This window comes from Camponotus floridanus, unplaced genomic scaffold (genome assembly GCF_003227725.1).
Source record: "Camponotus floridanus strain SB8 unplaced genomic scaffold, Cflo_v7.5 scaffold35, whole genome shotgun sequence".
NCBI classification, from domain to species: domain Eukaryota; kingdom Metazoa; phylum Arthropoda; class Insecta; order Hymenoptera; family Formicidae; genus Camponotus; species Camponotus floridanus.
Genome location: NW_020229492.1, coordinates 742,182 through 759,970, shown reverse-complemented (window position 1 = coordinate 759,970; position 17,789 = coordinate 742,182). Strand labels below are relative to the sequence as shown.

The 17,789-nt window shown below is 27.2% G+C and overlaps 3 protein-coding genes across 5 annotated transcripts; 2 read left to right on the top strand and 1 right to left on the bottom strand.

The window, feature by feature from the left end:
• The first annotated feature begins 1,590 nt into the window (after window positions 1–1,590).
• Window positions 1,591–5,703, top strand: LOC105254237 (phospholipid scramblase 4). Its single transcript, XM_025410857.1, has 7 exons — window positions 1,591–1,840; window positions 1,943–2,035; window positions 2,679–2,831; window positions 3,519–3,730; window positions 4,205–4,366; window positions 4,824–4,970; window positions 5,135–5,703. The coding sequence occupies exons 1-7, from the start codon at window positions 1,750–1,752 to the stop codon at window positions 5,177–5,179; spliced, it is 903 nt and encodes a 300-aa protein (XP_025266642.1). The 5' UTR covers window positions 1,591–1,749; the 3' UTR covers window positions 5,180–5,703.
• A 1,667-nt stretch (window positions 5,704–7,370) lies between these two features.
• Window positions 7,371–15,189, top strand: LOC105254234 (dehydrogenase/reductase SDR family member 7). 3 transcript variants are annotated; one of them, XM_011262778.3, is made up of 10 exons: window positions 7,372–7,541; window positions 7,676–7,770; window positions 10,248–10,394; window positions 12,762–12,909; window positions 13,228–13,380; window positions 13,511–13,617; window positions 13,774–14,013; window positions 14,098–14,214; window positions 14,473–14,639; window positions 15,006–15,189. In XM_011262778.3, the coding sequence occupies exons 4-10, from the start codon at window positions 12,786–12,788 to the stop codon at window positions 15,073–15,075; spliced, it is 978 nt and encodes a 325-aa protein (XP_011261080.2). In that variant the 5' UTR covers window positions 7,372–7,541; window positions 7,676–7,770; window positions 10,248–10,394; window positions 12,762–12,785; the 3' UTR covers window positions 15,076–15,189. The 3 variants fall into 3 exon arrangements, with proteins under 3 accessions (XP_025266625.1, XP_011261080.2, XP_011261079.2); XM_011262777.3 differs by having other exon boundaries at window positions 10,184–10,394; XM_025410840.1 differs by lacking the exon at window positions 14,098–14,214 and having other exon boundaries at window positions 7,371–7,541; window positions 10,184–10,394.
• Window positions 15,190–15,353: 164 nt separating this feature from the next.
• LOC105254235 (28S ribosomal protein S2, mitochondrial) lies at window positions 15,354–16,528 on the bottom strand. The gene is made up of 3 exons (XM_011262779.3): window positions 16,388–16,528; window positions 16,211–16,306; window positions 15,354–16,102 (listed from the first exon to the last, which is right to left on the bottom strand). Exons 1-3 carry the CDS (start codon window positions 16,419–16,421, stop codon window positions 15,432–15,434), a joined length of 801 nt encoding a protein of 266 aa, XP_011261081.1. The 5' UTR covers window positions 16,422–16,528; the 3' UTR covers window positions 15,354–15,431.
• Window positions 16,529–17,789: the final 1,261 nt, after the last annotated feature.

The window sequence follows — 17,789 nt, the reverse complement described above, 5'->3', positions numbered from 1 at the left end:
TTGAAAATAAAAGAAGCCATTGAAATGAAAATATGGTCATAAAAACATAGATAAATATATTTGATAAAAAAAATTAACATTGGAGGCCGCATATATTTTTATGCTTACTTTCTTCAGTAGCTAATTATAAGTAAAAAAAAATTAGTTAAGAAATTGTAATGAAAGACGTAGACATTATTAGATACAAACTGGAGTTAAAAGTTGCAAATTACTCAATTTACGAGATAGTCGAGATCTTGTTTCTTTTTTCACTTCTAGCTTCTTCAGAGAACACACTTTCTAATTATGACTTTTGTATATTTCCAGATTTTATGCATATAGATAAAATTATGTATTTACATGGAACTCCTCCGCGCGTGCAATCTATTTATACATGTAAATATGTTTTTAACCGAGATACAAGTAATCCTAAAGGCAAAATCTTATCGCGTGAGTCTCGAGAATAAGAGTCCAATGATAATGGAAATATCATTTCGTTCTCTGCGAAATTAATTGGAACGAAAAGAGAGCTTAAATCTAATGAATTAATTTATTGTACACGCAAAGAAGGAGAATTCCATTCAGAAGGCGCATAAAAGATCAATGCAAGGCGCACACTTTCTATTCATATAAATACTATGTCAATTATTTACATTTGTAAAGTGCAATATTTTATTTAGAATTACGATATGATTTTACGCATAAAAAATCGTCAATGGCTTATGAATATGTAATGATTAATACGTAATTATAAGAAAATAACATGAATATGCAATTATGTTAATACGTGCATTAAAGTACGCGCATAATGTTAAGAAGACGGAAGGTTTAATAGATGGATACAACCGGGAAAATGATTCTAAAGAATCGATACGAAAAAAAATTATCGTTTTTAGAAAATATATTTTATGTCTCAAATTATTTTTCATCAAAATGATATAATCATTTATCTTATATCTTTCTTTATATCTTTCGTTTATTTCTTCTTTCCATAAAAAATAATTTATTTTTTTTCATCGGTTGTATTTTTCATGATTCGACTGTATTATGTAATATTATGTATATTGTGTCATAATTTATACTGAACGTTCTTTATGTGCTTACATGCATTAAAATGCGTGTTTACATTTTTTTCAAATCATAAATTATCTATTTTTTCGTAGATACTAATCCATAAAAGTGTTTACGTTTTTAGGTATTCAAAATGTTTCTTAATATCATCAAGATTAAAATAAAGAGAGGATGTCACATATATGTTGTAAAAAAATAGTTTGCGCGACTAATGAATCATAATTAATAAACTGCTAAATTATGAAATTAATCACAGAAGAATAAGATTATGAATAGTTGATTAAAAAGTAAAATATATAAAAGAAAATGTATCATGTATCGCTGAACATTTATCATGGATGAGAAAAGAGGGACAATCGTTCCTGCATTTTTTTGCGAACTCGTCATTGGTGATTTTTGGCTCTCGATTATCGTCGGGTCAGCACTTTTGTTTCGACCAAATGTATTATTATCGATATCTACGTGAGATATCTCTTATCCGCGTCAAAGATAAACGATCGATTTATCAGGGACGATAACAAGGTAGACTAGTAAGAATTAAATCGCGAATGAGCCAACAGTTTTCGCTCGACGTTTAACGCGGATTCGCAAAAATCGTGGATATCGAAATAATTTCAGTAAAAATCTCGGAAATAAGAGGGAGAGATATCGATCGCTCTCATCTCGCTCTTATCTCTGTCTCGTGGGATTTTTCACATAATGCGATATACGGAAGCGGAACCGACGTTGGAGCGGAGTTTCGCGCAAGAGCTCAACGAGATGTCGAGCAGCGAACAATCGCCGGCGACTGGTACCAGATAATAAGCGATATCGTGTTCTTATCATAGGCACGGTTATCTTTTAGAAGACGTATATAGTAAACATGACACTTCTTTCTTTCCGGATCCTTTAGCGACGTCGAGCACAGGGACGCAGACGATAGAGATGCAGGAGAACGCGCCGATCGTTTATTCCAACAGCAACATCATCACGATGCAACCGACAGGTGAATACATATGCCTTCGCTGGAAGTAAGATAATGCCAGTTTTCTAACGCCAGTGATTTCAATCAAATATTTACTCTTCTCTCTTCTTGTATAAGATATTTAAAAAAAAAGATATTTAAAAAAACTAAGGAAATTATCATAAAAATAATTATGGCTTAGGAAAAAAGGAATCGAATGGATTTAAATGAAGAAGAAGAGTAATGTATTATTTCATTTCAATTTGTTCTTTATTTGACATTATTAAATGTCCTCGTCGATATTGGAACATTGTATTGTATGTAAAAGGAAATTCCTAAGTTAAATGAAGTTTATCATATCGTTATCATAATCGATAAAAGAAGCATTATTATCTTCAAGTTTACGCTGAGATAATCGCGTTTTTTTTCTTCGTTTGATACAAGCGTTCCTCGAATTGCAAGAATTGATAATGATAGAAAAAAAAAATATAGAAAGATTAATAATTTAATTGGGTTTCTTCTTATACATCGTAATTATGGCCTTCGGTGGAGGATTAACAAGAGTCTCGCCCCGTAACTCGACGTAATCGATTTTCCTCGATTAATACGACTGCTGGCACATTTAATAAAATTCCGAGCGGTCTTTTATTTTATTCGCGCGCATATCGTCACATCGCTCTTGCAGAAGGCGAACTTCGATTTCCGCGAAGACCTATTCCCATCATCAGCACGGACTGGATCTCGACACCTCGAGCACAATTTAACGCGATATCCGGCACGCAATTCTTGGCCGGCGTCGAACAGTTGGAGATTCAGCAGGTTATTGATTTGAGTACTAGTACGTATTTAACGCACATTACGTGTGCCCAACCTATCGCCTTAAAAGGGAGAGAAAATATATATAAATGACAAAAATACAAATGCCACAACTCTTGCAATAGATAAAAATAAATTAATATATTTTTATATTACATATATTAACATATATTAATATATTACATATATTAATTAATATAAAATTAATATAAATTAATATAAAATTAAATTTCTCATTTATATAGATTTATCTATACACTGAGAAAAATAACCAGTGAAAAGGTAATGAACGGATATTATTCGATTATTAACCAATCACTTTAATCGGAAAAAAAAGAAACCGATCAAATATCCAATCAGAAAATATCAATCGATCGGATATCTGATCAGAAAGTTCAAAATTCGGAACTTTCCGATCATCGGAGGAGATATCCGATTAAAGTGATCGATTAATAATCAGATAATATCCGTTGATTACCTTTTCACCGGTTATTTTTCTCAGATATATCGAGAGAACTTTAAAGTTAAATAATTATTGTTTTACATAAATAAATATTTCGTTTTTTATTGTAAATATAATTCATAATTTATATTGTTTTGAATTATATATATGTATAATTCAGCCGAATAAGATATATATATATATATATATATATATATATATATATATATATATATATATATACGATTTACGCGAAATATTCGGTAGTAATCCGCAGACCGGATAGGGTGACTCAGTACAAGGTGAAAGTACCACGGGCGGAAACGCTGTTTCTTGCCACGGAGTCCAAGTCGGAAACGCAGTCGCGAATGTGCGGCTGGTATAAAGGTTTTGTGCTGAATGTCCTGGATCAATGCGGCGAGACCGCTTTCATTATGCGGAAGGAACCCAGTTGGATGCACGTGGTTGGATCGCGACAGGTAAGTTAAGCTTCGTATTAACTGTCAAATTACGTAACTCGAAAATGTATCAAAAAGTATATATATATATATATATATATATATATATATATATATATATATTCTTTTAATATTTATTATTCTTTTGTTATATATAATTTTTATAAATACTTTGTATCTATACTTTTTGATACATTTTTGAGTATTTTATTATATATATATATATATATATATATGTATATATATATATATATATATATATATATAATAAAATAAGAGAATAATAAATAATAATAAAAGAATTTTATTATTAAATAAATTTTAAATAAATTATTAAGTAAATTTTATTATTAAATAAATTGTGTTATTATATAAATTCCATTATAAAATGCATAGAGATATTTATTTAAACTGAAACCAAAATGAAAAGAGCAAGAATAATCATCGATTGTCAGCCGCATAAATTGGAACAAAAACAAATAAATATTTGCGTAGAAAATCACAGTGGAAAGCGCGTATCTCATTGGTAGCGTGGAGGAGAATTTTACTTTAATGGGATCGAGCTTTACGGTGTACGACGCATTCAAGGAACCTCTCTGTAATATATACGGACCCAGCGTCTGCGGCTGTTGCATGTTTAAAGAAGCGCAGTTCCAGGTGAATAAATCATCCGTGTGTAAAGGATAAAGGTGTAAAAATGCCGCATTGAAAGTAGCAAACAATCGCTTACTATGAATAATACATTATATAAGATGTAAATTCAAAAGCATAATTATGGAATCTTTGCTTGAATATTTTTTTATTTATCACGCGCTTTATTTTAATATTTTTCATTTATTAGAAATATGTTGCTTCAAACTCTGAAATTAATATAAATTTTATTATATACAAGTCTATAAAATTCTTTACAAATACTTCTCTCTTTTTCCAATAATACATAATTTTTATTTATTAATAATACATAATTTTCTGTGCATTTACATACATGAGAGGAAAAAATGTGTATATATAAAATTATATATGTACATTTTTATTATAAAAATTATATTATATTAATATTTTTTTTATTTGTATCTATTTACTATATGTGTGTTTGTGCGTTTTTTCCATTTAGGTAACATCGTTAGACGGATCGCGCCAACTCGCATCGCTGATACATCAATGGGACCACTTGACGGTTGATTATATTCTATTGCTCACATTTCCAATAGATACCGATGTGAAATTGAAAAGCCTGCTCTTCGGCGCATCATTTCTGATAGTAAGCGATCGATTTTCTATTATATTGCGATAATAGTTTTCTGATTTTTCTAATCATAAATACAATATATTATATTTAAAAAATTAAACGGCACAATTATGTTGATTATTGTAATTGCTACACTACGTAATTGCTACACGTTTTACATTTTTATCTTGTTTCAGGAATATTTATATTTTCAACGAATAAGGAAAACGTCCAGGGAATAGATCCAAATAGCACAAAAAAACTAGTAAACATCTTAAAGATGTCTAAAGGTCAATAAGACATTTTAAGTTCTTTTTTATGAACGTGTGATATCTGGGATAATTATAAACAATTTAGAATTTAAAGTATTAGCCGAGTATCGTAATTTTCCTCTACACTAGAGTACACATCTTTTGAGAAAAAAATTATATATATTTTCACTATTAATAGAAATTATTTTATAAAAACATTATAACGTGTAAATAGCAAATATATCGATCGGAGATCACTTAATTATTCAATATTGTAATCAGAGTTTATGTAATCAGAGTTTATGTGTTATATACATAATATATGTAATAAATACTCGTCATAAATATGCATATGTCTATGCGAATGCAATGTTTGCAAAATAAAAATAAAATAGGAAATAGCAATGGGAAAATTTTGATCTTCAAAGTAAAATTTCGCATGACAAGCAAATTTTTTTCCTGAAAACGTCCAAATAGCTTAATCTCTTTAAAACACATATCTCTTTTAAATATATTTATATTTGTATTAGATTTATCTGTTCCTTTATATATATGCACAGAAAATTATGTATTATTAATAAATAAAAATTATGTATTATTAGAAAAAGAGAGAAGCTATTATAAAGTATTTGTAAAGAATGTTACGTACTCGTATATAATAAATTTTATAATAATTTCAGAGTTTGAAGCAACATATTGAAGAAGGAATAAAGCTTTCTTATTTAAAACTTTATAATAAAGTCGTTCTTTGAAGCTTATCAACGACTGTTTGCTCAAATACCTTGAAAATTAAAGTACAATATAAGCAATTTTTTGTATAAATGTGTATCCCGATAGTTTTAAATTATAAATGTGATTTAATTCGAAAAAGATTTGTTTCAATCAATAAAATATAATATAATTAAAAAGATTAGTGAAACTATAAGATTAGTGAAAATAAGTTGCGAATTAGAAATGATATATAGAATTTGTAGTAAATTTTTTAATTTTCAAATCTTTCTTCAAAGATAACACAATATTAATTTATCCGAAAGTTGATATATTTCGAATTCAGTTTATTATCTTCTCAAATCTGTCAACTTTCGCTTGTTTGCAGCAATATTTTATTTAATTTCATTTGAGATGCAAAAGAGGAAACATTAAAAATAAAAAAAAAACTTAAAAGCCATATATTCAATTGTTATATATTCACGGGTCTTATTTCGATTCGCTTCTTCTATCTCTCTCACTATGAAAGAAAACAAAAAGTAATAACAGAAGACGCTCTGTTTCAATTTATATCAAATATTAAAAAGATAAAGTAAAAAAGGGGAAGAATTTGCATCGAGGCGACGGAAGGAAAACTTAAGCAAATAAGAAATCGACCGATTAAAATTTTAAATTTCGAAATAACAACTTTATTCTACAATATTATTATTTGATTTATTATCACATGTATTATATGTTTCTTTTTATGTATTATTTGGATTTAAATTATAATTAAAAATAGCATTAATGTAGATACAGAGGAATTCCTTATTGCAAAAGAAGGAATCTTGATTTTTATTATAAATTTTGAAACCATTGTTTTTTATTCATTTCGATTAAACTTAACAATATTTATCTAATATATACGTGTTTTAATTCGAACATTACATATATTTATAAATGTATATCCAAATTACGTTTCAAAATTTACTTCTTGGAGTAAAGTAGCGTTAAATTGTCCAGCCAGAAAAAATTTTTTTAATGAAAAAATTTACAAAGGAAAAAGAAATTTAATTCTGTTTAATTAAATATTATTTCAATAAATAAATTTTCGAATGTAATCTCAAAGTGTCAATACACTATCTTTTTTACTGCTATTATAATTTTACTTTTACTACAAGACTTCGTCTACAAGTTTAATATAAGTCTATGTCTTAAGTCAACACATTTTTGCCATGTTTCGAATTGTGTTTGATTCTGCCCACATTCTGCCACTCGATAGCATATCTAACCTTTAGTGGAGGGCATAATCAGTACAATTGTTGTCATCTTATCAACATTCGATGTTGATTTGTTGGTTCTAAAAGTAAAACCAATCACGTTCGATCGCTATCAAACGACTTGTTTTGTTGCATGATTTGTTCCGTTCCTCTAACTAGCATCCTCTAATTCCTCCGGACAATTCCTCTAACACTTATATAACGTAGGATAGGTTCTTCAGGCCAGTCTTACGTTTACCTCGCTGGAGAACGGAACGAATCATTGACCGCATTCAGCGGATTCGATAGTTGAACAATTTTATTTTAGATAAACAACAATTCATCTGTTACATTTTTATATGAAATTGTTGAGTTCCTTGAATGCTGAGGCCAATCACTCGCTGTGTGTGAGTCTCTTCTATATATTTAGTGCATTGATCTTTCACGAATTAGAAGAGCGAATGTATATTAGAGAAGAAAAATATATACAGATAAAAGTAAGTGCGACTAAAATTCGAATATGATTAACTTTTACTTTTAGAACCAACAAATCAATGTCGAGTTGATAAGACGATCACTCAATAATTGTTCTGTTGAAGCTGGTCAATGGTTTGACTTGACGTAGGACTCCTTAGGGTAAGGATAATTTTGAATTATTAGTAAAATAAAAGTAAACGTTTTATTTATAATTAATAGTTTTAGTAATAATTAATAGTTTTATTTAGTAAAATAAAAATTAGTTCCTTTGGCTAGAAAGAGACGTCAAATATGTGACAAAATATTTAATTCAGCATAATCAATTGTAAAGAATACTTGGTAAACAATTTTGTTCAGTTTTATTATTTTTTGTATTGATTTTTCTTTAATTTTAGACTGTCATTTATTACTCGCTTTTAAAGTATATAAGTTTATTTATTTTTATATGAATCTATAAAATAGCGTAACGATTGCATGCGATAAGTTAGATGAAATGTGAATCGATTATATTGCGATTGATTTATATATTTTACTGTTTCTCGAATTTTGGAAAATAGTAAAAATATCTTTTATTTAATTTTTTATATGCATATAATTAAATTGATGGAAATGTTCGTTTGGTTTCTTGTTTAGATCTTTTAAATTCTGTTTTTAGATTTGCTATTCGCTAAAGAAAACTTATTGTTAGCTTAATATTTTATTGATAATTACATAATGTAAAAAGCGTAATATAAGAAAGCATTTAAAGAAACGGAACATGTAAAGATACAGAATACATTAATATAAAATTATAAATAGAATTCTGCTGCAATTATAGATTATTAAAATAAATTAACATAAGATTGTAATTCCTGTTGATTATATTGATTTGGATCGTAATTCGTGTCGATTATATCGACTAAATGGAGAAAGAAAAATAGTAAATTATATATTTTATTTCAGTTTATCTTATTTTATACTATTATATATTCCCGTCGCAATTGATATATTCAAATATGTATATTTATAAATGAGAATTTTATAATTCACTTTATAGTATTTTAATCAAATTTATATTGTTATCATAATCGAAAAGGAGCATAATTATCTTCAAGCTTACGTCGTGATAATCGATGTTTTTCATTTGACAAAAGCGTTGCTCTCTTGAATTGCAAGATTGATATAGAATGATATAGAAACAATAATAGTTTAATCGAATTTCTTTTACATAATTTACATAATTATGAATTTAATTAATTGAATTTCTTTTACATAATTATGGATTTGATGGATTAACGAGAGTCTCGTTCCGCAACACGACGAAATCAATTTCTGGATTAATGTTCGTGCATTTAATTTAAAATGTTTTTTTATTTTACTTACGCTCGTATCATTACAGCGCTCTTGCAAAAGACTTCGATTTTCGAAGACCTATTTCTATAAACACCGTAGACTGGATTCTCGATATACTTAGGAACACAATGTAACGCCACATTTGATACGCAATTTTTGGCTAGTGTCGAACAGTTTAAATTGATTTAAATACTCGGAATTATTTAACGCATTTGTATCCAATTTATCGCCCTGAAAAAGAGAGAAAGAGAGAAAAAAATGTGTATATAAATAAATTTAAAAAATCTTGTCTTGCGAAAGATAAAATAAATAAATAAATCTTACAATCAATCGATACACTTTTTTATTTCTGTATTATGCATTATTTAGTATTTTTCATTTATTAAAAATATAATATTATTATATATAACATTTACGTTATATAACATTTACATATAAAATATGACAGAGAAAAAAAATATATTTATATATGTATGCTTATTAGAAGAATATATTACATTAATATTTTGTTACTTATATCTACTTATGTTTGTGCGGTTTTTTCTATTTTAATATCGTTAGATAAATTGCGCCAAGGTTGCATCGTATTGCCTTCAGAATAATGTCGCTCTTTGTATATTCTTATCAACTGTCTGCGATAAAGTGCAATGCAAGCAACTTTTGATATGTGCGTCGCGATTATTTTAACACACTTACGACATCGCATAATTCGAAAATAATTTGCTTCAATTAACGAAATATATATAATTATATATTATAATTAAAAAAATATTAATCTATAATGTAAGTTGTGAATGAAAAATGCTATAGGATTTCTAGTTTCAATTTTTTGATTGAAATCTTTCTTCGGGGAGTTAACAATACTATTATAATTACAATACTGTCACTATTATAATTTATCCAAAAATTTATGTATCTTGAGTTCAGTTTGTTATCACGTCAAACCTGTTGATTTCCGCTTGTTTACAGCAAGATTTAGTTTAATTTAACTCGAGATGCGAAAGAGGCTGCATTAAGTCATATCGAGTTACATTCCAAAATTTATTTCTTGGATTAGAGAACGTTAGATAGACCAGTCAGAAAAAATTTTCAAAGAAAAAGAATTGGCAAAAAAAAAATTTTTTATTCTGATTGGTAAATTAAATATTATTTCAAGGAGTAGATTTTAGAGAGCAATCTGGAGGTATCAATGTATTTGCCTTGCTTGCATCGCATTTAGTGTCATTTTTATTTGTATAAGTCTCCATCTACAAGTTTCACAAGTCTATGGCTGAAATGAACACACGCTTGCCATTCTTATTCAGCGTGCTCGATTCTCCTGCATTATTCTCGCCAAGGCCTGCGACGAAGTGATCACGCACAGCATCGCGTGTTTCCTCCACACATTTAGTGAATTGGTTTTTCATTAATTAGAGCGAGTGATGTACTAGAGGAGAGAAATACATACAGAGGTAAATCGAAAGAAAGTAATTTTACTTTTGCTTAAATAAAATACTGTAAAAAAAATTATTTAATCCAAGAAATAAAATAAATAAATAAATAAAATACTGTAAAAAATTCACATCGAGTACTAATTACACGAAATCATTTCCTAAAATATTTTATCAGGAGACGCTATTACATTCAGAAAATAATAGAAATCATTTGTGCTTGTATGTTCAATATAAATAACAAAAAAAATCTAGTGATCCATCTAATTTGTGCTAAATGTGATAAATATGATTATAAGAGTACAAATATGCATATATAAATTCAGTATTGTTTGAATACATTTAAAGATATTTATAGATAAATAATTTATGCAATAATTGATAGAATTTATAGAATTAATAAAGAAGAAAAATGGAAACGTATATTTTTTGACGAACACAAATAATTCAAGTACTGATAAGAGATATTTTAAATAATTATTAGATGAAATGTGTGATACATAAATATTTCTATAATCACTAAAATTATTAATTTTAATGCTAGAAATTAAAAAGTATCGTTCATTTTAATTTTCTATACATTTTAAATAACTTGAAATGTCACAACATATGTTTGTTTCGCGGTTGTCATAATAATAGAGAGTACACAACCGCGAATATAATTTAGCATAAAATTATTTTCTTTCGTCAAATTTAACATAGTATATTTTTTTATATTTGTTGTAAAAATTTGAATTTTTTATAATCTTAACATTTTTTAGTAAATTTTTACAAAATCTTATTTTAATTTACATTTAATATTTGATTTCTCGATATAGAATATATATCGTTTCCAGACAACACGAAGTCAAAAAAACATGTTAACATGTAGATCTAAAGTAAAAAAATTTAATAATATATATTATTCAACAAAAAAAGAAACAAAAGTTACGCAAAGAATATCGCAATACATGTAGAAATATTTTTATTTTTAGAACAAGTTTATTGGACATGCATGACAGATTATTGAAATTAAAATGTAAAAATGTGATAGTCACTTTTAGAGATAAAAAGATAAAATAGAAATCATAAAACAAATAAGTGATATTCCGAAAAATTAATGTCAAGAATTATAAATTATTTATTAACAAATAAAAGATTGATTAAATATTGTCTCTCTAGAATAAATAAAAAATAAACTAATAAATGAAATTTATAAATATATAATGTCGCATTTGTTTGCGATTATTCATATAAAAAGATGTCCGTATTTTTAATGAAATTTTATAAATATAATTTCATATATGTCCATGTGAACAAAGTCCATCTTACCGATTGTTTAAAAAACATTTTTTTTTTACTTACTTTTGATTCGAAAAAAATTACAATAATCTAAGACTATTTCTTCGTGTGAAAAATTGATTAAACATTGGTTATAAATTATTAATTAATTATTATTTATCAATTTTTATTTTGTTTATTGAAGATTAAGGTGAATTTTTGTTTGTTAATAATTTTTAATAAATAATGACATGAATTGTGAATAATGAATAATGAATAAGCAATAACTAAAAGTTTTTAAAGATTGTTCAGAATCGTAAGTCGAACGATATGTACATTTTAGATCTGATTTTGTTAATTATAATTTATTATAAATATATAAATATGTATATATATATATATATATATATATATATATTTATATATTTATATATATTGGTTACGAAAATAGCAAAAAATTAAATTAAAAGAAAAAAAATAAGATAATAAAATCTTCCCGCAACTAATGATTATAATCTATATAGATCAAATAATGATATAATCTATATAAATCTATATAATCTATATAGATTTTAAAATTATGTAACTGCGTTTTCTTGATCAAGAGATGTCTCGTATTTCTTCAACGTGCACTTCAACTGACATAAAAATTTTTATTATTCATTACAAAGTGCCTGGGATTTATATTCTTGAACAAGAAAATCATTGGTTGCGGAAAGATTTTATTATCTTATTTTTTTCTTTTAATTTAACTTTTTCTTTAAATTTAATTTTTTTCTATTTTCGTAACCAATATATATAAATAAATAAATATATATATATAAATAAATAAATAAATATATATATATATATATATATATATATATATATACACACACACATACACACACACACACACACATATTACCGTAATAAATTATAATTAGCAAAATCAGATCTAAAATGTACATATCGTTAGACTTATGATTCTTGAACAATCTTTAAAAACTTTTAGTTATCGCTTATTCATTATTCATTATTCACAATTCATGTCATTATTTATTAACAAACAAAAGTTCACCTTAATCTTCAATAAACATCTATTATATGTAATCTACATATAATAATAATTTCACTTTTTATTGACAGATATTATTTTTCGAATCGGATAATATGGCTTTTTTCGCAACTATTGGACTGTTAAGTGTATTCTACTATATCGCCTACCTAATTTTACCCTCCATTTTGGACTGTGACCTCTTGCTCAGATTTAAGGAGATATTCGGCAAGCCAATATGTAAGTAAATTTATATTTAGTACAAAGTCTAAAAAGCAGCAAGAAACTTTCCTTCAAATACTGTAAATTAGATGAGATAAATAAAGAAGGATAGTTTATGCACATAATTTATATAAATGGCAATAGAAGTATTCCAGAGATTTTTCTTTTTTTATAATATATAATATTTTATAACATAATTACATAAATTCAAAAAAAATTTTTTTATATAAAAAAACTGCAAAATCTATTGTAATTTATGTAGATTGTGTAAAATAGAGAAGCTTATAAAGTAATAAATGTATAAATAAATTTACATTGATTTATTTTGTTCCACAGCTTCTTTGAAAGGCAAAGTCGTATGGATATCAGGTGCATCCAGCGGTATCGGAGAGCAATTAGCCTACGTGTTAGCCAAAGCTGGCTGTAAATTAATATTGTCCGCTCGAAGGGTCGCTGAATTGGAACAAGTGAAGAAGAGATGTCTGGAAGGTAGATCGAACATTTCCTTCCAATAAATCGATGATTTTTCTTCGTATAATTTGAGATATAAACAATTAAAATTAAATTGTATAAAAATATGCTGAGATTTTTATAAAAGTTTCACTTTCTTCTCTTCTAGAAAACAAATATTTGAACGACGACGATGTGGAAGTGTACCCTTTGGATGTGCTTAATCTGGACTTGCATGAAAAAGCGTTCCTACACGTGATCAACAAATTTGGCAAAGTACGTTTCACGTATTTATAATTAATCACGTTGATTAATTCGACGAAATCTTTTATGTATGTCATTTTTTATTATATTAATATTTATTATTTATTATTTAACACTTATTAGCTTTTATTTGATCGAAAAAGAATCTTACTACGACATGCATTTCAGTTGGATATCCTCGTTAATAATGCTGGTCGGAGTCAACGAGCGCAGTGGGAAAACATTCAAGTAGAAGTCGATAGAGAAATGTTTGAATTGAACGTATTGTCCATTGTATCTTTAAGTAGACTAGCAGTTAAACATTTTTTACAAACAGGCAATGGCCAAATTGTCATCAACTCTAGCGTCGCTGGATTTTTACCGGTAGTTATGTCAGGGTCATATAGTGGTACTAAACATGCGTTACACGTAAGTACTTTTAAGGCGTAACGAATGCAATAATTTTGCGAAAATCTTTAAAAGAAGTAGGTAATAATATTATATTATTCGCAGGGCTATTTTAAATCCTTAGTGCTAGAACACTTTAGAAATATCGATGTGACAATCGTTTGTCCGGGTCCGATACAGACAAATTTTCTGGCCGAAAGCTTTACCGAACAATCTGGTGTAGTATGTATTACATGAAACACACTTCAAAATTTATGAAAGTATATCTTAAAGTCGAGATGTGAAAATACATTACGGTGGTGCAACTGTCATAAAAAATAATAGCACAAAAAGAGTGAATAAAACTCACAATTCCACTCGTTTTTTTTAAAGTATTTTAGTGAAGCTCTCTCTCGAGTTTCTTGAAACATTCCGTGTTTTGCGTTAATTACAATGTATACACATATTTAATCAATTGTTGTAATTTGGTTATTTTTTTAGAAATACGGTATAAAGACGGAAAAAGACCAAAATAAAGTAAGCGCAAAACGTTGCGCAACTTTAATGGGCGTAGCGATTGCGAATAAGATGGACGAAGTATGGATCGCCAAACCGGCCGTGTTGCGATTGCTCTACATACTTTATTGTTTCCCAAATGTTGGAAAATGGTATATATGTCTCCCTTTCATTTTTTTTATAATTATTTTACTTACATGTAATTAAATCGATCAAAAAATTCATTTGGTTTTTAAATCTTACTCTTAGATTATTTATTTATTAACAAAACTTGTGAAATAAAATTTCATGTGCTGTGTAATATAAAAAACATCTGAAGAAGCAGAATATGAATATATTTAAAATACATAGCACAAAATCGTAAATAGAATTAGACTGCAATTCAAGTAATTATTTAAAGTGAATTTGCAGTTACAAAACTAAAAAAAAAAAAAGAAAAATAAAACCAAATGAATCTTTTGATCGATTTTAATATAATTGCATTAAATTAATAATTGCATAAATTATTTTCCACACAGGTTGGTGATGACTCTAGGCGCAAAATATCTAATGAAATTACGGGATGCTAAGGTTTCCAGTCAGAACTAATTGCCATCTTTAAAATAGCGTAATGATAATTAGTACTTTAAAATGTATTAATATATATTCTCCTGGACAAAATTAACGCATAATTTTTTTTCATTTTTTCTTTAAAAGCTGATATTTAAATTTTAACGAAAAATTTTAAAGAAAAAGTGAAAAAAAATTATGCATTAATTTTGTCCAGGAGTATATTTCCTATGATTATATTAAATATTTTTATATATTTCTATATTACCTATTTTTTACAACATTACATCATTCATAATAATAACCTTATTTTAGAGAAAGAAATGTATATTTCGATCTGCTGTTTTGTACATATATAATATGATTTGTTTAATATCACAAATTACTTGCTAGTTTTATATTGATTCTTTAAAATTGGTCATTGTTTCTCGAGCTTTTTTACCTCTCAGAATAGCTTCCTTGAATAATGAACAATAGAGCTCTATGGCGCATAGAGAGTCGTCATTTCCGGGGATAGGGTACGTTATAAGATTCGGATTACAATTCGTGTCGACTATACCTACGCTGGGTATGCACATCTTCGCCGAATGTCTAACCGCTGGATGTTCAGCCAATACAGAGTCAAGGGTACTAAGAAAGATGCACAGATCAGGCAGTCGTGTCATGGTCTTAAACTGGTTCTTCGAATTAGGAAACAGGCCTATCCGCCAGTATCTCGTCTGTGAAAATTCCTTGCACTCTTTGGCAGTTTTGTCCACTAAATATGTAGTCTGAGGATTTCGTGAAATGAACAGAATTATACCATCTCTAAAGGCGACATGGGCAATGAAGTTCAATGCTTGTCTGAGTAATTCAGCGGTTTGATCTAAATCGATTATTAAGTGATCTAATCTGGAACCAAATATGAATGTCTCCATGTGTTGATTCATTGAAGTTATTTTGTGGCCATAGTGTACCCTGGCATCGTACAGATCCTTCACAGTGAACATATTATGAACTTGGAAAAAATCTGGATGTTTTAGCGGATCTAACGTAGTGACTGGGTTCTCCGAAATAATGGACAGATCTATGTATACAAAATAAAGCATGTTAGATTATAGAGATATTTCTTTATAAAAATGATTTATATGATATATGAAAAATACAATACCAGAGCAAAAATATTTCTACAAACCAGATTCTTTCACATTCGGTTGAGACTGAGTCGATAATTGGCATCGAAGATTGGAATTACAGGTGACAGATTGCAAACATTGCCAATCTTTCAAAACTGCAAGTAAAAAATATTGTTAAATATGTAATTTAATTAATGATATTTCGCATTAAATTTAAAACAAAACAGAACAATTACGATTGGAAAATATCCGTCTCGCAAATAAGGACATTTTTCTGAAATTATATGCACTTGTATATCTTAATTTTATTTAATAAAATTTCCGCAAAGAATTTAACAACAAGGAGCAAAAGGAGCAAAATAAATTTATAGAGGTTATGCGGCTTGATTTCAAGCAGGAATGATAAAATATAAAGAGAGGAATACTCCAAATTGTTACATGAAATAATTTACAATTGCGTCGCAAGAGGCGCTGTTGTCAAATCGTAAATAGAGACCTCTAATCGTAAAAATTCGTAATTTTTATGTTAGAGGGTCTCTAATCGTAAAAATGCTTCTGGCGGACTGTCAAAATGTTAAAATAAAAAGAAAATTATAATAAGTAGAAAATCATAAATAAATAAGAAAATTATTGTCTTTGATATATTTTGAAAAACTTTTAAATAAATAAAAATTTATATGTTAGTTTCATGCTGAAATACTAACATACACGATACAGTGAAAATAAATGATTTTGATGAATTTTATATGAAACATGTAGAATTAAAATTAGGATTTAAAATTTCTATAAGGAATATATTTCTGTTTTTTTTTTTTGAACAGACGTATTTCTGTTTTTGACTCATTTGCTTATATTCTTGAGACGCAATTTGATTGTCTTCATGAGATGAAGGGGAGGTGAAGCGATTATCGCAAAAAAACCTTCATGCTATATCGGGAGTTGAATCCGAGATATTTTATACAGCAGATAAATACTTTACCGCCTTAGTCATTCGCCGTTCCTATGAGACGTTAAAACGTCGAAAATTATCTAAATATAAATAAATAAATAACATAAATAAATAACTAACATAAATAAATAACATAAATTAATTGAAGAAATTAAATAATTAAATTTAAATGTTAGACTAATAATTAGAATTAATAATTAAAATATGTGCCAATTTTAACTATGTATTTAATTATAATATGCAATATTTTATTGGCAACGCCAAGTTTTTTAATAAACATTTTTTTTAATAAAAATTTTTTATTTTTTGTTTTATATTAATTTCCAGTTTTCAATTTTTAAATAAATTTTCAATATTTTAATATTATTATTTTTGGAAATTAAAATAACTATTTTGTATAACAGAGTTTTTAATTAATATTTCTATTTGAACTTATAGTAGTAAGTTTTCATCCTTAGTTAGCGCAATTTTTTGATATTATTTTTGTAGGATATATTATATTAAAATAATTTTGTAGAATTAATTATATTAAAATAATTTGTTGTGTGTGCCGCATAAACTTGCACCTTTTTTACCTTTTTTTAAAAAGATAAGTTTTCTTTAAAAAGATCTTTTTTACTTTTATTGATTCAAATGTATTAGCGCCGTATCTGCAATTTTAATATAAGCAGGAAACCATGCTATAAGCA